Source organism: Medicago truncatula, chromosome 7 (genome assembly GCF_003473485.1).
Source record: "Medicago truncatula cultivar Jemalong A17 chromosome 7, MtrunA17r5.0-ANR, whole genome shotgun sequence".
Lineage (NCBI taxonomy): Eukaryota > Viridiplantae > Streptophyta > Magnoliopsida > Fabales > Fabaceae > Medicago > Medicago truncatula.
In genome coordinates, this window is record NC_053048.1 from 29,274,705 (window position 1) to 29,300,708 (window position 26,004).

Sequence of the window (26,004 nt, forward strand, 5' to 3'; positions counted from 1 at the left end):
TTTCTAAGCCTTAGTCTGACCTATTTAATTAAATGAGCTTTATTAAAAGCTTGAGCCTGACCTTTACATTAAATGAGCTAGGCCGTGCTTGGCCGAACTATGCTTTAAATAGGCTAGGCCGTAGGTCCCTGTCGGATGACCTGGCCTATTCTCAGCCCTACATGTAACTATTAAACTATTTTCTCAAACATGATTTCACTTTTCAGATAACAAACTCTCTTTAATCCATTTTACCAAAATCTAACACATTACAAAATCAAACCAAATCAATCAAGCATCAATTTCACGTGCCTTTTGAAATCAACGACCACCAGAGAGAACAGACTCAGCAATAGACACAGAAGTATATGGCATTGTCTTGTCTTCAACACATTCTTGGTACCCAAAAGTTAAACCAGAAGAAGATAAACTAAGCGAAGACAAATCTGGCAAAGCTATATCCCTCTCCAAATACTGCACAACTTGTCTCATACTTGGTCTAACCAGAGGCTCTGAATGCAAACACAACAAGCCAAGTTTCAACACCAATTCAACCTCTTCAGACACATAATTTGTTCCTAAATATACATCTTTTGCCTCAAGAATTTCACCTCTTTTCCAACATTCAAACACATAATCAACTAGAATTAGACTCTCATTTTCTCCCACACGACCTATAGGCCTCCGACCACAAACAACCTCAAGAAGAAATGCACCAAAAGAAAACACATCAGAAAATTTAGTAGCCTTACCTGTTCTAATATGCTCAGGGGCAAGATAACCAATAGTTCCAACCAAATGAGTTGTGTGAGGATCTGCACCATGGTCATACAACCTTGAAAGACCAAAATCTCCCAACCTAGCATTAAATTCAGAATCTAACAACACATTACTAGCCTTTATGTCTCGATGAATTACAACTTTCTCCCATTCTTCGTGTAGATAAACCACACCTGACGCAACACCTTTGATGATTCTAAATCTTTGACTCCAATTCAACCTCACTTTTGGTTGCTTGTATAGATAGTTGTCTAAACTTCCATTTGGCATGTAATCATAAACCAAAAGTAACTCCCTTTTTCGCCTGCAATAGCCATGAAGTTGAACAAGATTCCTGTGTCGAAGACGACCGATACTGACAATTTCCGACACAAATTCCCTCATCCCTTGTCTTGATTCATTAGACACCCTTTTCACAGCAACCTCAAGTTTGGAACTTTGTATCACACCTTTGTAGACTCTACCAAATCCACCAACTCCTAGTAGACCCTTTTCCCCGAAACCTTTTGTAGCAAAGTATAGATCTTTGAACTTAAATCTATGTGGACCATATTCCTGTTCCCAATCTTCAAGAATCTCAGCAAACTTCTTCCATTTGATATAATACATAATCCCTAAGGTTATCATGAATAACAAACTTAGCAAACTCAAAGGCAACCCAACAGTTAAAATTTTTGACTTTTTTTTATCGTCAAGTATTCTTAGCTCAGGAGCAAATGTTCTTAGCTCAGGAAGTTTAGAGATATCAAGGTTTTGAGCTTGACCATTAACCTTAAAACTCCAACCAAGAACATAATGAGAAGATAGAATAGAACCTGTTGAAGATGAGAATCCAACATACATACTAGTGTTAAGAATTGGAGAAAGATCTTTGGTGAATGATAACAAAGGTCGTGTTGGTTTAACAACATTAAAACCAACATTAATTGGAGCTAAAGTAGCATCAATCTTTTTCTTTTCACCATCATATTCAATCCATACATGCATAGGATAGCCACTGAAAAGGCTCATATTCTTGAATTGACCATTACTATCATAATATCCTGCAGGAGTTGAATTAGCTGATTTCAAATCATTGATATCAATACCAATATGGTTATCATTGATATCATCAAACTCACTACTTAGAAGAGTATCTAGTTCAACACCGAAAACATGGTTACTACTGTTTCCATTGTTGGATTGGTTAAAGAGACCAAGATATTGACTTGCTTTTGAATTTGGCAGCCCTTTTGTAGGTGAAACAACAAATACAATTCCATGGGAACTAAGAGTTGGATATTGAGGTCTTATGGCAAATACAAAAGTAGTTGAGAAAGAAGATACACTTTCACTGATAGTGTTTTTGAAAACTACAGGATTTGGATAGAAAGCATGTCCTTTTTCATGTTCTGTATCATTGGTGAGTCTTAGTAAGCCATCTGGGGTTAACTCAGCAATACCATCAAGATATAAATGTGATGATTGGAAACCATTATAGATGAAACTGTTATCTTTACTTGCTACTAATGTAACAAGAAAAAACAACATAAACACAAGCTTGAGGAACATGATTATAGTTTGTGAATGAATAATGCTTCTGTAGTTCTGCTGTTCAATGTTTATTATTTATAAGATTTTTTCTAAGTGAAGAAAAAATTACAAGTGTGCATTTGTGTTACACATGGTGTAACATAACTTAGCTACGAATTATTACTTAAAGAAACATCACATGACATGGTTACTAAAATTTTCCTTTATCATCTGAGTCCAACTAAGAAATGTCTCATTTAGTTTAGTAAAAATGAATGTGTTACACATTTGAATAAATGTGCACATTTGAACCACATTTTCTTTCCATCTGTAGTAGCGGGGGAATGTTTTTCAACGTTTACATATTAAGTGTTCGATGCTAAATTGAATATGTGAAATTAAATCATCAAAGTCGTCTATTATCTTAAAAGAAGTATAGTGTTTTTTTTTTTTTTTTAAGTTCACACTTGAATATGTGCACTTTAGCAGTTACTATTGATTTTGCTGCAAATAAAATGATTAATGAATACGTGGTTGAAGGATAAAAGATATATGTTGGTTTTGACTCAAAATTTCATATTTTTCTTTATGGAAAAATGTCGGGCAATTTCGAGCCGCCTGTTCCATCGATCACATGTGTTGTCAAATCACGGGGTTATGGAGGCAAATCGCAGGGTAATTTGTTCAGGATTGATAGCTATAAAATGCAGTTTTTCACTCATTTGTTGAACAATCTTTCTACTCCAAAAGAGCTAGAGAACTTATAGGGTGAGAGTTAAGTGTTTTTGGGTGATATTCTTAGGTTGGAAAACAATTTGTAAACATCTTGGATAATGAGATCTTGAAAGACCAAAAACTTTTTATCGTTTTCTCTTTGGATCTTTATCTAGGTTTGAGTGATAAAGCGGTGGAGAAGAAATGAAGAAGAACCAGAAATTATGTTATTAAGTTACTTTTTAAGGTTACTCTAAACCTCTAAATTCCTTAAAAATTCTCTCCTTTAGAGTAGAAAGATTGATCAATAAATATGTCGAAATATGCATTTTACATAGCAAAAGCAAAGCTTTGTCATCACCTTCAATTCTGATTCAATGTTCTCCAGTCAAAAGTATCTTGTAAAATTCTGTCAATTTCTCTATGATAGGTTTGTTCTCCACCATCCTAATTGAGTAGGGTTGTTGTTTCAAAAACTATATATAAGTCAAAGACTTTGTCGTGTATAATGCCTCCAACTTTGTCCACATAGTTGTTGTCGTCGCTTCCTTCGTGACATCCTTTAATATATCTTTGATACATAAAATAATGTTTTTTTGCTTTGTCTATCATCTATATATTCTCTGCATGTGTCAAGTTTGTTGATATCCACACTTCACCCTTCAATGCTTTTGCACATTTCAGTTGTGCCAAAACTGATTGCATCTTTATCTTCCACAGCCCAAAATCACTGCTTACATCGAACTTCTTGATGTTTCATTTTGAACCAAAAGTGCTCGCTTGAGCAATTACCCATTCACCGCACCTTGGGCGCAAATATTGTAAATTCGAAAATGTAATCACACCAATAAACTTAAATGTGTTAGGATAAATATCAATGGCAACCAAAACCAATGTAGTCTCAAGCAGCAGCAGCAACACCAACAACAGTAACATACCTAGTTACTAAGCAAAGTAAACCCACAATAATCAAAGCATGAATGTAGATCTGAGAGAAGCTCAGAATGACCTATGTTTGGGGAAGAGAGAAACTCTCCAATCCAATATGAAATGATTGATACAAAGAAACAGCCTCTAATTTTTACCCATTTTTTCAAGTCATAGTTTCTACGATGGGAGTTGTTATGTGGCTTTTTCTCACATGCCCACACCACCTAAAATGAGCTTACCATATTTTCTACAATGGGAGTTATCTCAACTTTTTCTCTATGTTTATTTAGTTCAGGGTTAAAAACTATGTAATGGACTAATTGTAAAACCTAACTTTCTTTTTTAGGTGCTGCACTGTCTGTAAAGAGAAGTGACATATTGGCTCTTGCTATAGGTATGATGAACTCTTTGATCCTCCACAATCAATGATTGGTTTATTGTGTCATTCACGGGTGATAATTCTGCATGTCACAATCAATGTTGGAATAAAATGATTTGTTTAAATCGAGCAGAACTTCTGTTTCATGAATGGTGTGTTCATCAACTGGTAACAGTTATTGCAACTATAGAAGAAAGGCTTAAGTGGGCTGTGGGTTTTCCTACTATAGGTGTTTTAATTGTTTTACATGCACTAAGGCATTCTTTAGAGCCAACTGCATTTCAGATATGGCTCAATAAATGTTATATTTCATTTAGAGTGAATCACCATTTAAGTCTATAAAATTACAGGGGTTGAAATTTGTAATGTTAGTCCTTTTGGGTCGGTCGATATAGTCCTTGAAATTGTCTTGAAGAGACTAATGTGATTGAAAATTTTCAATTTCAATGATCATTTTAGAATATGTTAATTTTAGGGGCTAAATTGCACGATGTCGTGACCAATACTATTTTTAGACTGAAATAGGTTATTCGCTCTTTCGTTTTATGTTATATGATGTGCCTGTGCTAGGTGGTACTTACCTAAAAATTCTTGATGGCTACATTAGTTAATATGTTGATGCTATCTGATGAATGGAAAATTTAAATTTTATCACTGTATTTGTTGGTCGAGGGTTGAGTACCTCAACTGGTTTCAGCTAAGGGTTAAGGAGTTGGAGGTCCTCGGTTCAATTTTTGCTAACTTAGACGTTGTCCATGACAGTGATTATAATTATGTGTTGATAACTTATCCTGCCAAGCCCTGTATATTAAACATTGATTAGTTGCTCAATATTATAGGTGGATGTCTAGAAGTACTAGCCCAAAAAAATAGAAAGAGTGAAGAAGAAAAGCTAAAGAACTTTGCCGAGGCTTTATGGAAAAACCTTAAGATGTATTTAGATGATTTCCTAGAAAATACAGAAGCAAATATATGTCCAGTTATCGATGCTCGTATTTGCAGGATTCTGTAAATCGAACCATCTTCTGCTGTTGTAGGTTCAGGTTGAAGTTGCTTGTAGTGCAACTTCAAGCAATGATATCCATTATCACGTACATAGCATTTCTAAGGCATATTATGACTTGTAAGTGGTGACTATGGTGAAGCATCAGATAGATTTTTCATGGTGTTGAAAATATTAGTACTTTAATCAATGAATTAAAATTCCAATAAGAGAAAGAGACTACAATTACACTATAATGAAACTCCTTGTATCTATTAGGAGAAAGAGACTAAATTAAAACTCAAACATTACATAAAACTCATGTATATATCTATTACACTATTAACTCAAATATGATTTTCCATTTGATTTAACAAATCTTTTTAATCCACAACCAAAATCTAACGACCACCAGAGAGAAGTGAATCAGAAATAGAAACAGAAGTATGTGACATTGTCTTGTCCATGGAAGAAGGATACGACAAAGGAAAGTCCTCAAAATATTCTTGGTACCCAAAAGTTAATCCAGAAGAAGATAAACTAAGCGAAGGCAAATCTGGCAAAGGTATATCCCGCTCCAAATACTGCACAACTTGTCTCATACCTGGTCTAGCCAAAGGTTCTGAATGTGAACACAACAAACCAAGTTTCAACACCAACTCAACCTCTTCAGACACATAATTTGTCCCCAAATTTACATCTTTTGCCTCAAGAATATCACCTCTTTTCCAACACTCAAATACACAATCAACCAAAATTACACTTTCATTTTCCCCAACATTAGAAATAGGCCTTCTACCACAAGCAACCTCAAGAAGAAATGCACCAAAAGAAAACATATCAGAAAATTTAGTGGCCTTACCTGTTCTAATATGTTCAGGAGCAAGATAACCAATTGTTCCAGCCAAATGAGTTGTGTGAGGATCTGCACCATGGTCATACAACCTTGAAAGACCAAAATCTCCCAATCTAGCATTAAATTCAGAATCTAATAACACATTACTAGCTTTTATGTCTCTATGGATAACAACTTTCTCCCATTCTTCATGAAGATAAACCACACCTGAAGCAACACCTTTGATGATTCTATATCTTTGACTCCAATTCAACCTTACTTTTGGTTGGTTATATAGATAGTTGTCTAAACTTCCATTCGGCATGTAATCATAAACCAAAAGTAACTCGCTTTTTCGCCTGCAATAGCCATGAAGCTGAACAAGATTCCTGTGCCGAAGACGACCGATACTAACAATTTCCGACACAAATTCCCTCATCCCTTGTCTTGACTCGTGTGACACCCTTTTCACAGCAACCTCAAGTTTGGAACTCGGTATCACACCTTTGTAGACTCTACCAAATCCACCAACTCCCAGTAGCCCTTTTTCCCTGAACCCCTTTGTGGCAAAGTATAGATCTTTGAACTTAAATCTATGTGGGCCATATTCATGTTCCCAATCTTCAAGAATCTCAGCAAACATCTTCCGTTTGATATAATATATAACCCCTAAAGTTATCATGAATAGCAAACTTAGCAAAATCAAAGGCAACCCAACAGTTAAAAATTTAGACTTTTTTACCTCAGCAAATACTGTTAGCTTAGGAAGTTCAGATATTTCAAGGTTTTGAGCTTGGCCATTAACCTTAAAACTCCACCCAAGAATATAATGAGAAGCTACAAGTAACCCTGTTGAAGATGAGAATCCAACATACATTCTATTGTTGAGAATTGAAGAAAGATCTTTGGTCAATGATAACAAAGGTTGTGTTGGTTTATTACTAGCACCAACACTCATTGGAGCTAAAGTAACATCAATCTTTTTCTTCACTCCATCATAGTCAATCCATACCTGTATAGGAAATCCATTGGAAAGGGATAACTCCCTGAATTGACCATGATCATTATAATATCCTGCAGGAGTTGAATTAGCTGATTTCAAATAATTGATATCGATACCAACATGGTTATCATTGATATCATCAAACTGCAAATCTTGACGAGTGTCAAGCTCAACACCAAAAACATGGTTGTTACTGTTTCCATTGTTGGAATCGTTAAAGAGACCAAGGTATTGACTTGGTAGTGAATTTGGTAGCCCTTTTGTAGGAGAAAGAACAAAAACAATTCCTTGGCCACTAAAAGGTGGATATTGAGGTCTTATTGCAAACACAAAAGTAGTTGAGAAAGAAGACACACTTTCATTGGAAGTGTTTTTGAAAACTATAGGATTTGGATAGAAAGCATATCCTTTGGCTCTTTCTGTATCATTGGTGAGTTTTAGTAAGCCATTTGAGGTTAACTCAGCAATACCATCAAGATTTAAATGTGATGATTGGAATCCATTATATATGAAACTGTTGTCTACACTTGCTACCAATGTAACGAGAAAAAACAACATGAACACATGTTTGAGGAACATGATTATTAGTTTGTGAATGAACAATGCTTCTGTAGTTCTGTTTGATGTTTTGTTATTTATAAGATTTTGTGCTAAGTGAAGGAAAAATTGCATGTCTAATTTGGGTCCTAGGTACTAAGAAATGTCCTGGAACTTAGCTAGGAATTATTATTACTAAAAGAAACATCACATGGTTACAAAATTAGCCTTATCATTTGAGTCCTACCAAGAAAGGAAAATACTTGGGTGTCTTTGGCTTTGGTGTCTTTAAATTTCTTTAGTTCATTTTCTACGAGAGAGAATGATGGATCAATGATTAAAATAAATTATTAGATTAGAGAGAATGAATGGTTAAGAGGGAAATAGGAACAAAGGCACCAATGACACAAAAATCAAAGCAACCTAAGTGCAACCCACTAAGATATGTCTCATTTTGTCTATTGAAAAGAATGTGTTACACATTTGAACCACCAATTTTCTTTCCAAATGTTTTTCAATGTTCACATTATTAAGTGTTTGATGCTAAATTGAATATGAAATTAAAACATCAGTGTCATCTAATTTCTTAAAATAAGTATTCCTTCCGAAATATTTTTGTTTTTTATTCATTGAATATCTAATGTATTTGGACAAATACATTACACATTCAATAAATTTAGAAAGTAATTTTTTATTTATAAATGTGACTGGAGGGAGTATATGTTTTTTTTTTTTTAATTTCACACTTGAATGTGTGGCCTTGACCTATTACTATTGATTATGCTGCAAATAAAATGATGAATTAATACGTGGTGGAAGGATAAAAAGATATAAGTGGGTTTTGACTCAATTTCATACTCACTCTATCCCTAAATATAAGATTATTTTAAAAAAATTGTTTGTCCTTAAATATTAAGACTAAATAAATTTCTTCAAAAAAAAAAAAAAGACTCAATAAATTATTAGATGTATTTATTACTTTTTTCTCCAATATACCCAATATTAATACTACTCCCTCCGTTTTTAAATATAAACAAAATTGATTTGTAAGGTTCATTCATTTATGGACCACACAGTCACACAGTTAGGGATTGTAACATTGAATGAACTCTAGGTAATTTAGGGATTGTGATTGACACACAGTCACACAGTCAAATTAACTACAGCCATTAGGGATGAAGCAGTGGACAATGTTGTGGTTTTATGTTGCAGTTGAGGCAACCTATGTTGGTGTTATGTTGCGGTGGACATTGGGAAGAACATGCCTCTATTCAATTGCAATTGGGTTTTAAATATGTGGTGTTACCTTATGGTGGGAAATTAGAGAATTCCTAAATCTAAACCATGTAATAGATTGGATGGTTGAGATTTTTTTTACAACATGACTAAGAGACTGCAGTGAATCACGGTCCGTAATTTAGTAATAGGGGGGGATTTTTTTTAGAAGAAATGATATTTTGACAACCATTTTGTGACAACTTTATTTCTCACACTCACATTATTTTTTTACTTTCTCTCTCTATTGTTTTGGTTTCCGTGTCACTATCTACTTTCCTTTGTAAATTAGTGGTTATCACAAAAGTTGTCATTCAATTGGTTGTTCAAATAACACACCTCTTTTTTTAGAGAGAGAGAGAGAGAGAGAGAGAGAAAATACGGGTGTTGGTCAGACATGAAAATTACTTTAAAGGACATGTGTTTAATGACAATTAAAAAAGAGAGAAGGGGTATTTTTTGTCCAAATCAAATAGGTGTATGATGCCAATGCACACCTTCTAAAATTAAAGTGGGTGCGTATCATCCTTTCCCTTTATATAATTATATAATATATATTTACTTATAAACGAAAGTTTAGATGAGGAACACCCCATATAAGGTCATGAAAAACTATCAACTTTGTTATTTTTGTTTATTTTTTAATACGAAAGTTTAAATGAGTTTGGTTCTGAGGGCTCACAAGGATCAGTGTAGACCTTAAGAAATTAAGGTTCAATGAACGTTTATAGAGGTATTTACTAATCATCCGCTAAAAAGGTCATCACATTGCTAGTGAGAGTTGAATCCGACCACGTTAAAGATTTACTAATCAACAAGAACGCATGGAGGAACATTAACTAATGATTTGTCGGCTGATGTGGCTAGTGGAGAGGCCAGTAGGCATGGCGAGATGTAACGAGGGATGAAAATGAAATTAAATCAAATGGTCTCTGGCATAGAAGATGCTTCTCTCACTAGTCATTGAGGAACACCTTTTGTCATGCTTCATCTCTTCTTTTGAAAACCCTTCACCATTTCTTCTCTCTCAAATTCATATTTATTTACTGATAAGTGCTCAAAAGTAACATATTTCAGGTGTTAACTTAGGCAAAATAGTGACTTGTTTTGCAAGTTATCTAAGGAAAAGCTACCATTTGAGTGTATTTTTACCATTTATGCTTTACATGCCTGATTCTACCCAATTTATGCAGGAAATGACAAGCAAGGACCAAGAAAGAACCTCTTGAACCAAGAGATGGTCGCTTAAGCGACCTCCTGTTCGCTTAAGCGAACCAGTTCCAGAGAGCATCAAGATCTTCGCTTTCCAGACGCTTGCACCACGCTTATGAAGAAAATAGTTGCACGCTTAAGCGACCATTGTCCAGTGAGCACCAGATTTGCACGCTTTCTGCTCGCTTCTCACACGCTTAAGCGAAGTTCATCAGCTTCATATGGATAAGGCACACGTGGTAGCTCCCAATTGGGCTAAGAAAGATATTTTGGTGGGTCGCTTAAGCAACCAGAGCACGCGTAAGCGTGCTAACACGAATTCTGCCCATATAAATAGTTTTTCCTTCTCTCTCTTGGAGATTATTACATTTTTATTCATATTTTCTGCATTCTAGAGAGAGGTTAGGGCATTTCTAGAGAGAGAAATACAAGGCAAGGTAGTTAGGAGTAGATTCAAGCCAAGATTTGTTGAGACATCATGGATCTTGTCATGAAATCTTCATCTTTTCTTCATCATTTGCAAAGCTATCATAGACATATGTAGCTACATCCATTCTTGTGGTTTTGAGGTATTCAAACAAGCTATTATGTAATCTTTTGATAATTTAATGTATGGTTCTAGCTATTTATTCAATATTGTTGTTATTCTTGCTTTTATTGTTTTATTGAGATTCCAAATGATATGGACACATACTTTTGAATCTAGAAATAGAATAACAATCTATCTTATTTTTGAGGCGATGTCGGGATTAAAAGTGAACTTCCATAAAAGTTTGTTGGTGGGGATTAATGTTTCGGTTTCTTGGTTGAATGATGCAGCAAATATGCTTGGGTGTAAAGTAGGTAAGGTCCCCTTTGTGTATTTGGGTCTCTCGATTGGTGGTGATCCGAGGCGTCTGTCGTTTTGGGAGCCGGTGGTGGATAGAGTTAAAAAGAGATTATCAGGGTGGCGTAGTAATTTCCTATCTTTTGGTGGTCGTCTAGTTCTTCTTAAGGCTGTCCTGTCCTCTCTTCCTGTCTATGCACTTTCCTTCTTCAGAGCTCCATCAGGTATACTTTCTACCCTTGAATCTTTGTTTATAAAATTCTTTTGGGGTGGGTGTGAGGATCATAGGAAAATTTCATGGGTTAGTTGGAACAATATTTGTGCTAGCAAATTTAATGGTGGTTTGGGGGTGAGGAGGTTGAGGGAGTTTAATGTTTCTCTGTTAGGCAAGTGGTGTTGGAGGTTATTAGTCGATAAGGGTAGTATGTGGTATAGGGTGTTGGTAGCGCGTTATGGTGAGGAGGACAGGAGGTTGGCGGTTGGGGGCCGGAGTGTTTCTTTGTGGTGGAAGGAGGTAGCAGGTATTCGTGATGGGTTAGGTGAAGTAGGTGAAGGGTGGTTTAGGGACAATGTTGAGCGTAAGGTGGGTGATGGGGTTGATACGGCGTTTTGGTTGGATCCGTGGGTGAGTGGTGTGCCTTTGTGTGTTCGGTTTAGGCGGTTGTTCGACTTAGCCGTCAATAAATCTATTTCGGTGGCAGATATGTTTGCATTAGGTTGGAACGAAGGGGGGGAGGCGTGGCAATGGCGTAGGAGGTTGTGGGCCTGGGAGGAGGAGTTGTTAGGGGAGTGTAGGATTTTATTGTCTGACATTTTCTTGCAGCATAATTCTACTGATCGTTGGACGTGGAGACTTGATCCGTCGAATGGTTACTCAGTTAGCGGTGTGTACCGAATGCTCACCAGTCAACCGGTCCAAGCATCAGATGTTCTATCGGATTTAATTTGGCATAAACAGGTTCCCTTGAAGGTATCTATTTTTGCGTGGAGACTCCTACGTAATAGACTACCGACGAAGGACAACTTGTCCGTGCGTGGTGTTATTTCTCATGATAATCAGTTTTGTGTGATTGGTTGCGGTGACTTTGAGACTGCGCTTCATTTGTTTTGCTTTTGTTCGTTCTTTGATGCCTTGTGGGGGCACATTCGGTCTTGGCTAGGGATAGCTACCGCCGAGCCCTTCTGTTTGTTAGATCATTTTTATCAGTTCGTGTATTCCGCAGGTCCATCTCGTTCTATACGTACTTTCATGCAACTTATTTGGTTGTGTTCTATGTGGGTTCTGTGGAATGAAAGAAACAGCAGGGTCTTCAAAAATAGGGAACACACTGTTCACCAATTGGTAGAGAAAATCAAAGTGCAATCCTTTTGGTGGATGAAGGCTACTAATATTTCTATTCGTAATAATTTTCATATGTGGTGTTCAAGCCCTTTTGTTTGTTTGGGCATTGGCTAGTTTGTTCAGTTGGATTCATTGTTGTTTTTGTAGTTGTATACTGTTGAGATTTGTCTAGCACACCTTGTGCTTGATTGATCTCTTTGAGGTTTTAATATATTCCATTTTTGCTTGTTCAAAAAAAAAAACAATCTATCTTAAGTTATCACTCTAGACATGGATGTTAATATTTGATAATCAATTTTAATCTAGGACTTAATGCTTTTGGGTAAATTAATCGGTTGGGAAATCGTCGATTAAATTATCCAATCGACTTCGTGATCGTTTAAATGTTTGGGAAATCGATGTTTAAACGATCCCTTAGAAATAACGATATCATTTGGACACGAATGATATTGTCGAGTGATTGTGATAATATAGTTTAAAAAGCTAGAATCCGTTAATCGATCGAGAGATTGCATCTGTTACGCTTGGTTGATGTCTTTGACCGCAAGCGAAATAGCCCTATCTCTTCTCGTTTGACTTTTATGTCGAATAGGAAAATAGTTTTACACAAACAAACAATTTATACCCAAACACTTAACGTGACAAATATTATGAAAATGCTTATGAAATACACAACTCTCTATGGACACGATCCTATTATACTCACGTGTAAATAGTTTTATGAGATGGAAAAATCCTTCATCATTTACCACACTTGGCGATGGCGGAGCAACACAAGGAGGTAGAGGGTGCACTAATGTTGGAGTAACACTTTTGGTGGGTTATGTAGATAATTGTCTAAACTTCCATTCGGCATGTAATCATAAATCAAAAGTAACTCGCTTTTTCGCCTGTAATAGCCATGAAGTTGAACAAGATTCTTGTGCCGAAGACGACCGATACTAACAATTTCCGACACGAATTCCCTCATCCCTTGTCTTGATTCATGAGAGACCCTTTTCACAGCAACCTCAATTTTGGAACTTGGTATGACACCTTTGTAGACTCTACCAAATCCACCAACTCCCAGTAGCTCGTTTTCCCTGAAACCCTTTGTAGCAAAGTATAGATCTTTGAACTTAAATCTATGTGGGCCATATTCATGTTCCCAATCTTCAAGAACCTCATCAAACTTCTTCAATTTGATATAATACATAACCCCTAAAGATATCATGAATACCAAACTTAGGAAAACCCATGGCAACCCAACAGTTAAAAATTTGGACTCTTTTTTCTCACCAAATCTTCGTAGTTTAGGAAGTTCAGAAATTACAAGATTTTGAGCTTGACCATTAAGCTTAAAACTTCAACCAAGAATATAATGAGAAGTGAAAACTGAACCAGTAGCTGATGAGAATCCAACATACATACTATTGTTCAAAATTGGAGGAAGATCTCTGGTCAATGAAAACAAAGGTTGTTTTGGTTTAACAACATTAATTGGAGCTAAAGTAACATCAATCTTTTTATTTTCACCATCATATTCTATCCATACCTGCATAGGATAGCCAGAGAAAAGGGTCAAGTTCTTGAATTGGCCATTTTTATCATCATATTCTGTCTGAGAAATGAATACTTTAAGACTATAGGGCTTAAAGAAGTTGAAGTTGTTGGCCTTGGTGACTGTTGAATAAGAGAGAAAAGAGAGACATATGATGAAATACGATGCATTTATCCCGTCAGAGTGAATGAACAAATTTTCGATCTAAACTTTGAGAGGTATTTTTACTAGATAATTAGTATCTTTTTATACTCGCATATATAAACACGTAAGATTCAAAATGGGAACGGTTCGAGTATTTTTAACAAATGTTTGCATGTAAAATAATAGAAGATTTTATAGAAATTCAATATTAAAATAAAAGAAAGTTTTTACAGGACCCATATTTATCACTTATTAATAAAATATATTTGTTTTTGACAAATTAGTAATATTAATGTTAGTTTTTACACGGAACTCATATTTATCATTTATTAATAAAATATATTTGTTTTGACAAATTATGAATATTAATGTTAGTTTTTACACGGGACCCATATTTATCACTTATTATTAACATATATATTTTTGACAAATTATTAATAAAACATATGAGTGCATGTAAATACAAATATATGTTTGGACAATATATAAACTGTTATAAATATTAATATTGGATGTCCAAATAGCAAATGTGTTAGTGGGCCATACTACTAGGTTTTGGGCTTAGTTCATTAGCTACTCTATTTCCCTATAAATAGAGCTCATTTGTAACATTGATACACACATCAGTGAATAAGAATATTTCTCTCTTCTTCTCATTCTCTCTATTACTGTCTCTATTTACTTATATTCATAACACGTTATCAGCACGCTCTAATCACTGAAAAGGTATTAATATACAATATATTTCACTAATTCATTTTTTTTCCTTGGCTATAATGTCCTCGTGTATATACGTGATTCATTAGGAACAGGATCATTAGAAATTGGTGTTCGACAAGGATTATATATCTATGTGCCTATTTAATTGTTGTTATAATTCATATACAGTGATAATTGTACTCTTGTATCGATGATTTTAGGTCACTGTTACAATTCCATCAATTGGAATCAGGACCTAATAGATACAAATCATTGTTTTTTTGCAAATTATATAATGTTTATTTATTTTATGAATTCAATCCTTGAAGGACCACTTAAAAGTAAATAAAGAAACTCTAATGAATTCTTGAAGAATCCAATACTAATGCATCCCGGAAGGATTGCACATACAAAATTTTTTAATGAATTCCTGAAGAATTCAAAAACAGTACGAATGCATCCATGAAGGATTGCACATATAAAAGTTTCTTAATGAGTTCATGTAGAATGCAACAGTAGTACTAGTGCATCCCCGAAGGATCACTTAAAAATCATTTTTTTAAATTATTTTATGAATTTCTGATGAATTCAACATTAATGCATCCCTGAAGGATTACACAAATAATTTATCAAACTTAGTAGATAGTTCTTGCTGAACTCAAATATTTAATCCCTGAAGGATTGCAAAAGTACTACCATTTTAATTATGATTGTCGTACGATTGTCCTTGATTATATTTGTGCATTTTTTTTTGTTGAATAACATTTGTATATGCATAAACAACTGCCATGGTAAAATATAATGGTTATTAAAGTATGCAGGTTGCATGAGTAATTGAATTCTTGTATAATAATATCAGTAACAAACTTGATATTTTTCTTTTGGATAAGCATGAGACAATAACGTTATAACGTGTATCATTTTATCAACTAATTATGAGAATTATACTTCTCATTTATAAAAGAAGGACACGTAGTATTCATGTGTTGCATTTATCACGTTAGAAATTGCATCATTTATTTTGTAGTAATTATCTTATAAATAAATTAATATTAACTCAAGAAGTGTTTATCACTAGTAATTAATGATAGGAACAAATTAGCATACAATTTTTTTTATGAAACAAATCAGCATACTATTACACGTACTTAGCATACAAATTTATGGAACAAATATAGACACCCACTGCAACACATATTTAGGAACAAATCAACATTTTTTTTTACAAAACCATGGCTGAAAAAAATATAACACAATTTTTTTTGCATAGTTATATAACACAGATTGAATAGCATTCTTTTTCATTCCACAGTCTGGTCAATCTAGGACGGAGGGAATTTTCTTAAAGCCTATCTTTTCCGGAAAATTGTCTATCAAAATAAATTCTATTTTACGAAACAAATTAAGTTTTTATATTTCATAATAGTCATGCTCCTTAATGTTTTATTAGTTATGTCTTAATTATTTTTCACATGATCAATCTACATAATAGTTTCTTCTATTTTTTTTCTAACTCTGTTATATTTTATCTAACTTGATTAATTTTATAATTTGATGATAGTAAGAATGTCAAATCTGTCAAAACTTCATTTTGAGGTCCTAAAAATTTCTGGACACAACTATTTGACTTGGGCCGTAGATGCTGAAATGTACTTAGCTGCTGAAGGAAATGCAGATGCCATAAAAGAAGGAAATAAGGCATCCGAACAACAAAAAGCAAAAGCATTGATATTCCTTCGTCACCATATTAATGAAGCACTTAAGAATGAATACCTCACTGTGAAAGATCCACTTGTGCTCTGGAATAAACTAAAAGATAGATACGAGCACTTGAAAGCCATTATCCTCCCAAAAGTTAGGTATGATTGGATGCATTTGCGCTTACAGGACTATAAATCTGTAACTGCCTATAATTCTGAAGTATACAAAATTACTTCTCAATTAGAATTGTGTGGTGAAAAGGTAACAGATGCAGATCTGTTAGAAAAAACATTTTCAACCTTTCATGCATCCAACATGCTCCTGCAGCAGCAATACCGTGAAAAGGGGTTTCAAAAATACTCTGATTTAATTTCTTGTCTTTTGGTTGCTGAACAAAACAATGAGCTTCTAATGAAAAATCATGAAGCTCGCCCTGCTGGTGTAGCTCCATTCCCTGAAGCGAATGCATCACAACACAACCATTTTGGAGAAGCTCGTGGTCGCGGTCGCGGTCGTGGTCGTGGTCGTGGTCATGGTCGTGGTCGTGGTCATGTCCACAATCCTAATGGAAAATTCAAAACCCCATTTTTCCACCAGAAGTGGAAAAATAATGAAAAGATTGAAAAGGAAAAAGGTGGACAAAATAGCAAAACAAATGAAAATATATGCTATCGATGTGGTGGCAAAGGTCATTGGTCTCGTACATGTCGTACTCCAAAGCATTTGGTTGACCTTTATCAGCAATCACTGAAAAACAAAGGAAAAAAGGTTGAAACTCATTATGCTTATAATGATGGTGATGATGCTGATTATGATATTTATGGTGACCTGGATACTACTCCTTTGGATATTGGTGATTTCTTTGAAGATCCAAATGGAAAAATTGATCACCTTATTGGAGATGGAACCGTGAAGAAGTAGTTTTTTTTTATGATAGTAATAAAGTCTTATGTTTTAGAAAGTTTTGAATTTCTCCATGTTAAGTGTGTCTTTGAATTTCTCAATATTATTGACAATAAAAGTTATTTCCTCGTCGTTTAAACAATTTCTTATCATTCTTATTCTTTTTTTTTATAGAATGAGTAGCTATGGAGAAATGTGTCTCGCTGATAGTGCAACTACCCACACAATTCTCAAAGATAAAAAATATTTTTCTTACCTATTAAAAGGAGAATCAACCGTTAATACCATATCTGGTACTATAAAGATAATTGAAGGCTCTGGAAGAGCTAATATATCATTATGTGGAGGGACAAAATTATATATTAAGAATGCGTTGTACTCACCTAAGTCTCATAGAAATTTATTAAGTTTCAAAGATATTCGCCTAAACGGATACCATCTCGAAACAAGAAACGAAGTAAGTGTTGAATATCTTTGCATCACAAAACATGACTTAGATAGAAAATGTGTATTGGAAAAACTACCTACTTTTTCCTCTGGATTGTACTACACCTACATTAGTACAATTGAAGCAAATGTAATTGTAAACCAGAAGTTTACAAATCATGATAATTTTGTGGTTTGGCATGAACGGTTGGGCCATCCCGGATCTATAATGATGCGAAAAATAATTGAACATTCATGTGGTTGTAACGCCCCAATTTTATTTAATTATTTTTAGTTATTTAAAGTCTTTTTATATGATTTTTAAATGATTTACGTTGATTTTGTGGTGTGGTATATTTCATTAAATGACTATTTTATTATTTAATAGAATAAGTGAGAAATAGGATTTAATTGGAGTTTGGGGGTTTTACGAGAATTAAGTAAACTTAGGGGGAGTAAAGTGAATATTGAGAGGTTATATTTATTAAGAAATAGAAAATAGAAGGGAGAGGCAGTTTTCACGTACAACAGAGAAAAAAGAGAAGAGTCAAGGAAAGGGAAGAGAACCAAGAAGGGCTGCGATTTCGATTATCTAAGGTAAGGGTGAGGCTAACTTGCAATGATTTTAGTTTATATAATTCTGATTCTGTTTAATAAAGATTATGAATAAATTTGGAGAATTGGGAATTAGGGTTAAGGAGAGAATTGATGATTAAATGATGGAATTAGGGTGAATTGATGTAGAAATGATGAACAGACCTTAAATGTTTCATATATTGATGTTTAGAATCAGTTTTAAGGTTAGAACAATGGGTTTGGGTGAATTTTTGAGAAAAACTGTAACCTGGCCGTACTGTTATTCATCGCTCGCCTCCCGAGTGATGAACCTCGCCATAGCGAGTGATGAAGATCATCGCTCGCCTCGCGAGCAGGAGTGGTCGCCTCGCGAGTTGCATTTCGCAGCTCGCCATAGCGAGCAAGTTTACTCGCCGTGGCGAGTGTGGGCAGAGAGCTTGCAAGATTTCGTGTTTTTGAGCTGTGAGTTTAACCTTGGGTGTTTATGAGGGCCTGAACATATACCTTAATGATTAGGCAAAGTTTTAGAATGAGATTGAACTTGGAATGGTGTCAGAATGGAATGGTGAGTAATTTACCCTAACTCGCCATGGCGAGTAGAGCCTCTCGCCTCGCGAGTTGTCCCATTTCAGAAGCCTTGTTTAGGATTTGGCGATCATTTGTCGCACGTGATGATATGAGTAGACCCATGAGGTAGGGGAGAAGTTATTCTTGATTATACGGAGATTCAGAGAGGATGTTTATAATGTTTAATGACGTCGACTTAGGTTGATGAACAACGAGGGGATAGTTATATAATATGAAAGATGTTGATATGAGTCCTACTTATTGTATATGATGATTATTATTATTGTTGTCTCGCTGCTTGTTATTATATGTTGCTGTTGATTGAATATGATTTGCTGCTGATTGTTGGTGTATGCATACATGCATTCAATTGGATTATACAAGATGTTGGTTCAGGTTGTAAGGTTGCAAGTTGTCGTTCTAAGTAACGGAGTCATAGATTGTTGATGTTGACCAAGTTGGGGAGTAAGTCATAAGTTATTATGCACAGTCGTTGTCGTTGTTGTTGCCTATGTTGTCTTTGTCGTAGTTAAGTTGTATGCTGATATACACAAGTGGAGTCCTTTCATGATTAGGAAACTGTTGAGGGCTCATGCCCTGGAATGCCTTGTCATTCAATCTGTTGAGGGCTCATGCCCTGGAATGCTCGTCATTCAACCGTTGAGGGCTTATGCCCTGGAATGCCTTGTCATTCAATCTGTTGAGGGCTCATGCCCTGGAATGTTAATCATTCAATCTGTTGAGGGCTCATGCCCTGGAATGTTCATCATTCAAATTGTTGGGGGCTTATGCCTCGGAATGCTTAGTCATTCATTGAGTTGAAAATAGTACCCTGTCGTTCGTTGTCGTTGATGTAGTGGATGATGTTGTCGTTGTCGTTGATGGTGATATTGTCGTTGTTGTAGGTTGTGTTGTGGTCGAGTTGTTGTTGTCGTTGTTGGTTGATTTAGTAAGAGTTATTAAAGTCGAAGAAGTATGAATATTATTGTTGACTTATATGTTGCTTATTACGTTATTTAATTAAGTTGATGATTTATATATCTATTATTATTGTTTGTGAATCTCACCCCTTCTGCTTGGAATTGTTGCCCTTCGTATGGGTAACTTGCAGGTATTGAAGTTTATTAGAAGTGGTGGCTCAAAGTGTCTAGGGCTCTGATACGTACGGGATGGGATTTTCTTATTGTTTTTCATTCCTATGTATCAAATTTGAATATTGCTGACGTAGCCCTATGGTTGTTGAATTTATGTTGATAAGGCTCTATGCCAAAGATTTAATTATGGAGATTTAAACTATTGCTATCGTTGTTTTGATGCAAATTTTCCGCTGCAAATTTAATAATGACTTGAAGGATGTTTATTAAATAGATTTTATATTCTATTTAAGAAATTTTGAAAATGTAGTGTGACATGCCCGTTTGGGAATTACTCTGATGCATGAATTATTAATTAATGGATTTTTGGGAAACGGGGTGTTACAGTGGTCATCAATTGAAGAGCCGGGAGATTCTTCAATCTAATAAATTTTCATGCACTTCTTGTTCACAAAGGAAGTTAATAACTCGACCATCACCAACAAAAATTGGAAGTGAATCTCTAAATTTTTTAGAACGCATACATGGTGATATTTGTGGGCCAATACACCCACCGTGCGGACCATTTAGATATTTTATGGTTTTAATCGACGCATCAACAAGATGGTCACACGTTTGTTTATTGTCAACTCGCAACCAGGCGTTTGCGAGATTGCTAGCTCAATTAATTAGAATAAGAGCTCACTTCCCTGATTATCCTGTAAAGAAAATACGTCTTGATAATGCTGCTGAGTTTTCATCTCAAACATTCAATGATTATTGCATGTCCATTGGAATTGACATTGAACATCCTGTAGCACATGTTCATACACAAAATGGACTTGCAGAATCATTTATTAAGCGTATACAGTTAATTGCAAGACCACTTCTCATGAGATGTAAACTCCCAATTTCCACTTGGGGACATGCAATTCTGCATGCTGCAACATTGATTCGCATCCGGCCAACCAGTTATCATGACTCTTCCCCTTTGAAATTGGTTTTTGGTCAAGAACCTAATATTTCCCATCTGCGAATATTTGGATGTGCGGTGTATGTTCCAATTTCTCCACCACAACGCACTAAGATGGGTCCTCAAAGAAGGTTGGGAATATATGTTGGATATGAATCTCCATCTATTATAAAGTATCTCGAACCCACGACAGGAGATTTATTTACAGCTCGATTTGCTGATTGTCACTTTGATGAATCAAATTTCCCAACATTAGGGGGAGAGAAAATGCAGCTGAAAAAGGAGATCAGTTGGAATGAACCTTCATTGTCTCATCTTGATCCTCGAACTAAACAATGTGAACTGGAAGTTCAAAAGATAATTCATTTGCAAAGTTTAGCAAACCAACTGCCAAATGCATTCACTGATCCAAAAAGTGTGACTAAATCATACATACCAGCTGCTAATGCTCCAATAAAATTGAATGTTCCTGTCGGACTATCTCATATTGCAAACGAGTCTCAACCACGCATGAAGCGTGGCAGACCAATCGGTTCCAAAGATAAAAATCCTCGTGCAAGAAAAGGAGCTAAAAGAAAAGACGGCCCAAATGAGGATATAGAAACTTCAACAGACCCTTCTGACATAATCAATATTTCAGTTCCAGAAGAAGCTGATCAGGTACCTGACATACATGAAAATCAAGAGATCTCAATAAATTATGTCACTAATGGAATACAATGGAACCGACATGAAGTCAACGTTGACGATATTTTTGCATATAATATAGCGCTAAATGTAATGAATGATAACGAGGATCATGAACCAAGGTCTATTAAAGATTGTAAACAAAGCGAGAATTGGCCAAAATGGAAAGATGCAATTAAAGCAGAATTATACTCGCTCAACAAGAGAAAAGTCTTTGGACCTGTCGTCCGAACACCTAAAGGAGTGAAACCAGTTGGGTATAAATGGGTGTTTGTGCGTAAACGTAATGAAAATGGTGAAATTGCAAGATATAAAGCAAGACTCGTTGCTCAAGGATTTTCGCAAAGACCTGGGATTGACTTTAATGAGACATATTCACCTGTAGTTGACGCAACTACTTTTAGATACTTAATTAGTCTTATAGCTTATGAAGGGCTAAATTTGCATATGATGGATGTGGTTACTGCCTACTTGTATGGCTCACTTGATAGTGACATCTACATGAAGATCCCTGAAGGATTTAACTTACCTGATACAAATAGTTCAGGATCTAGGGAAGACTACTCCATAAAATTAAATAAGTCTCTCTATGGGCTAAAACAATCTGGACGCATGTGGTATAATCGCCTTAGTGAATATTTGCTAAAGGAGGGATACAAAAATGACTCTGTTTGTCCATGTATTTTTATGAAAAGATCTGAAAATGAATTTGCTATAATTGCTGTCTATGTTGATGACATAAACATTATTGGGACTCCCGAAGAGCTTCCAAAAGCCATAGATTGCCTAAAGAAAGAATTCGAAATGAAAGATTTGGGAAAGACAAAGTTTTGTCTCGGATTACAAATCGAACATTTAAATAATGGAATTTTTCTGCATCAAGAAACCTACATAGCAAAAGTGTTAAAACGTTTCTACATGGACAAATCTCATCCATTACCTACTCCAATGGTTGTTAGATCACTAGATGTGGAGAAAGATCCTTTCAGACCTCGAGAAGAAGGTGAAGAACTACTTGGTCCTGAAGTACCATATCTTAGTGCAATAGGAGCATTAATGTACCTTGCTAATTATACGCGTCCAGATATATCATTTTCTGTTAACCTATTATCAAGATACAGTTCTTCACCTACACAAAGACATTGGAATGGGGTCAAGCATGTACTTCGTTATCTTCGAGGTACAATGGATATGGGTTTGTTTTATCCTAAAGTACCCAAACTAGAATTAATTGGTTATGCAGATGCAGGTTATTTATCAGATCCTCATCATGGTAGATCACAAACAGGTTATTTGTTTACAAGTGGAAATACAGCAATTTCATGGAGATCTGTGAAACAGACAATAACAGCAACATCATCAAATCACGCGGAACTTTTAGCATTACATGAGGCAAGTAGAGAATGTGTTTGGTTAAGATCCATGATTCAGCACATCCAAAAGAATTGTGGTTTATCCTCCAAAAGAATGGATGCAACAATAATTTACGAAGATAATACAGCATGCATCGCTCAGTTGAAAGAAGGATACATTAAAGGAGACCGAACAAAACACATTTCTCCAAAATTCTTTTTCACTCATGATCTTCAGAAGGATGGTGATATCAGCATTCAACAAATTCGGTCGTGTGATAATCTTGCAGATGTTTTTACAAAGTCGCTCCCAAGTAAAGTTTTTGAGAAACTTGTACTAAGAATTGGTCTTCGCCGTCTAAGAGATATTTGTCTTCATGAGGGGGAGAAATAAATGTGTTCTGCACTCTTTTTTTCCTTCACCAAGGTTTTATCCCATTGGGTTTTCCTGGTAAGGTTTTTAACGAGGCAATTCAAACTCAAAAGGATATTGTACTCTTTTTCCTTCACTAGAATTTTTTTTCCCACGGGGTTTTATTTTAGTAAGGTTTTAATGAGGCATATCCTCGATGGACATCCAAGGGGGAGTGTTATAAATATTAATATTGGATGTCCAAATAGCAAATGTGTTAGTGGGCCATACTACTAGGTTTTGGGCTTAGTTCATTAGCTACTCTATTTCCCTATAAATAGAGCTCATTTGTAACATTGATACACACATCAGTGAATAAGAATATTTCTCTCTTCTTCTCATTCTCTCTATTACTGTCTCTATTTACTTATATTCATAACATAAACAAAATATATCCCAGTATATGTTATTTTACGGGTATATGTTTAATTATTTATGAAATTTTATGTGAATTTTTTTTAAGATAACAATGTTATATAATTCTTGTAAAAAAAAAAAAATGTTATATAATAGGTTTAATTATGTGTTTCGTCCCTGCAATTAGGGGTCATTTAAAAATTGGTCCCTTAATCCTGACAAATTACCCTTGCAAACCTTAATCATTTAAAATTTCGTTCCTTGACCCACTTAATCACTGCCTCATCTATAATATGGCTTGAAAGAACAAAAATACCCTTGATATGGGTTTTTTGAACACCAATTATTCTCACATAAATCAACAGTGCCAATTTGTCACAAGAATGCACACAATCACACCAATCACAAAAAAATAAAAGAACACACAAAAACCAACAGCAAACTCATTGATTCCAATAAACATTAAGGAAGTTTTCCTCAAGAAATTCATCCACAAATTCATGCATAAACAACCTAGAAATTTATCACCAAATTCGAAAATTAAAAAACTCTATCACATAGAATTTAATCCCAAAGTTGCAACTCATCCCTTTGATAATTTGTAACCAACTTGATAGATCTTTAAGCTACCTTACCTTCATTCAACATTTAGTAAAACAACTTCAAAAGATGGCAGCAACTCATTTCTCTCTGCTTCTGATCAAACACTACTTGACAAACTAACTTCAACAGAGTTTGGTGATTTCATCAACAATAAAAATCTGACTCTCACACTCTTGAAGCAGTTAAAAAACAACACCGATGGCAGTTACAAACTTCAATTCCCTTGCCTCATTCCTTTTCCAACTGCAACTCATCCCTTCCCTCCTTATAGATATGAAAAACACACATTGTGAGGTCACCGTCGCCGTCGTCGCTTTCATTCCAAAAACACGTGTGGTAAAGAACTGGACGCTCCGACACGGTGTTTGATGTGATATGGAAAGAAAGGGATAAGGAATGGATTTTATTACTGTATGTGTTGTGATAAGGAAAGAAAGGGAGAATGAGATATGAGTTGTGTGGTGTTGTTTGTGATGATGAGGATGAAGGAGATGGTGGTGGTTGTGGTGCTGGGTTTTGAAGATGAAGAAGGAGAAGAGATGAACTTAAGGGTAAAACAGTTATTACGTTTAAGTGTATGTGTTAGAACCTTAGGGGCATTTCGGTCTGTTCACCTAAACTTTTGATGGGTCAACACTGCCACGTCATCAAATTACTAACATGGCGGTGATTAAGTGGGTTAAGTGATGAAATTTTAAATGATTAAGGTTTGCAGGGGTAATTTGTCAAGATTAACGATTACAAGGACCAATTTTTAAATGACCCCTAATTACAAGGATGAAACACATTTTAAGCCTATATAATACTTTAATTTTGATTTTTTATGGGACCCATATCAGTATTTTGTATGTTATTTTTCACACCGAAACATAATTAGTAAATAAAATCTTTGATTATTTTCAATCATTAATATTTTAATACACTATGATTAATCACTTTAATTTTGTTCGTTGTTTTTCTATAAATGGGTCATTATAAAATAGTTGGAGGTGAGCTTAGCTCAGCTATAAGGAACAATGTATAATATATGTAAGGTCCTGGGTTCAAACCTTCACTACCACAAAAAAATAAAAATAAAAAAAATAAAAAAAAATTGGAGGGTACAATTGAAACACGGGATCCATAATAACATTTCACTACTCATGATAGATGCAAAGCATATTAGTAACTAAAACCCGTGACCAATTTTAATTAGTATTTTTTTAATGCATAATTTTACAAAAGAGAGCAGCCCTCTGTTTCACTATAATAATGAGTAATTTTACAAAAGAGATATCAATGGGTTACAAGAATAAGTCTCCCGCCTAATTCTACCCAAAGTCTCAATCTCTTCCCATAACCAAGAGACTCAATCCTAATAGTGTTTTCTAATCTGAATCAACCATCAAACTCTAGTGTTTGTTTTCAAGAGATAAACTCTATACAAACCTTAGTTTTGTTGTTGCCTTTCTAAACTCTTGTTTCAGCCCCCTCTATCTCAAGGTTTACTCGGATACAAAGCCTATATTTATAGTAAAAGTATCCCTCATAAAACTGGAACAAATCTAGGCCCGAAAATACGTTTCTGTTTTATTTCCTGCTGTTAAAATCGGCCACCGAATTGCACCATTCGAACACCAATTTTTCTCGAACCAACAGACAAAAAACCAGCACTTAAAATCGGCCACTGATTTTCTACTTCCAGA

The 26,004-nt window shown here is 35.0% G+C and overlaps 4 protein-coding genes across 4 annotated transcripts; 1 reads left to right on the forward strand and 3 right to left on the reverse strand.

Annotated features, from left to right (window-relative positions):
* Positions 1-261: 261 nt before the first annotated feature.
* LOC25498530 (L-type lectin-domain containing receptor kinase IV.1) lies at positions 262-2,318 on the reverse strand. Its single transcript, XM_013593457.3, has one exon. It carries the CDS (start codon positions 2,308-2,310, stop codon positions 301-303), a length of 2,010 nt encoding a protein of 669 aa, XP_013448911.1. The 5' UTR covers positions 2,311-2,318; the 3' UTR covers positions 262-300.
* Positions 2,319-5,544: 3,226 nt separating this feature from the next.
* Positions 5,545-7,700, reverse strand: LOC25498532 (L-type lectin-domain containing receptor kinase IV.1). Its single transcript, XM_013593459.3, has one exon. It carries the CDS (start codon positions 7,691-7,693, stop codon positions 5,678-5,680), a length of 2,016 nt encoding a protein of 671 aa, XP_013448913.2. The 5' UTR covers positions 7,694-7,700; the 3' UTR covers positions 5,545-5,677.
* Positions 7,701-13,099: 5,399 nt separating this feature from the next.
* Positions 13,100-14,230, reverse strand: LOC25498534 (L-type lectin-domain containing receptor kinase IV.2). Its single transcript, XM_039827956.1, has 3 exons — positions 14,227-14,230; positions 13,841-13,968; positions 13,100-13,642 (listed from the first exon to the last, which is right to left on the reverse strand). The coding sequence occupies exons 1-3, from the start codon at positions 14,228-14,230 to the stop codon at positions 13,100-13,102; spliced, it is 675 nt and encodes a 224-aa protein (XP_039683890.1).
* A 2,025-nt stretch (positions 14,231-16,255) lies between these two features.
* LOC120577052 (uncharacterized) lies at positions 16,256-17,311 on the forward strand. The gene has a single exon (XM_039827957.1). The coding sequence runs from the start codon at positions 16,256-16,258 to the stop codon at positions 17,309-17,311; it is 1,056 nt and encodes a 351-aa protein (XP_039683891.1).
* Positions 17,312-26,004: the final 8,693 nt, after the last annotated feature.

Bases quoted from the DNA above. Each gene is read 5' to 3' on its own strand.
- LOC25498532 (XM_013593459.3), bottom strand. From the start codon at position 7,693: ATGTTCCTCAAACATGTGTTCATGTTGTTTTTTCTCGTTACATTGGTA.
- LOC120577052 (XM_039827957.1), top strand. From the start codon at position 16,256: ATGTCAAATCTGTCAAAACTTCATTTTGAGGTCCTAAAAATTTCTGGA.
- LOC25498530 (XM_013593457.3), bottom strand. From the start codon at position 2,310: ATGTTCCTCAAGCTTGTGTTTATGTTGTTTTTTCTTGTTACATTAGTA.
- LOC25498534 (XM_039827956.1), bottom strand. The intron at 13,643-13,840 runs GTATGGATAGAA...TGAAGTTTTAAG, and splicing joins TCTCTGGCTATCCTATGCAG to CTTAATGGTCAAGCTCAAAA.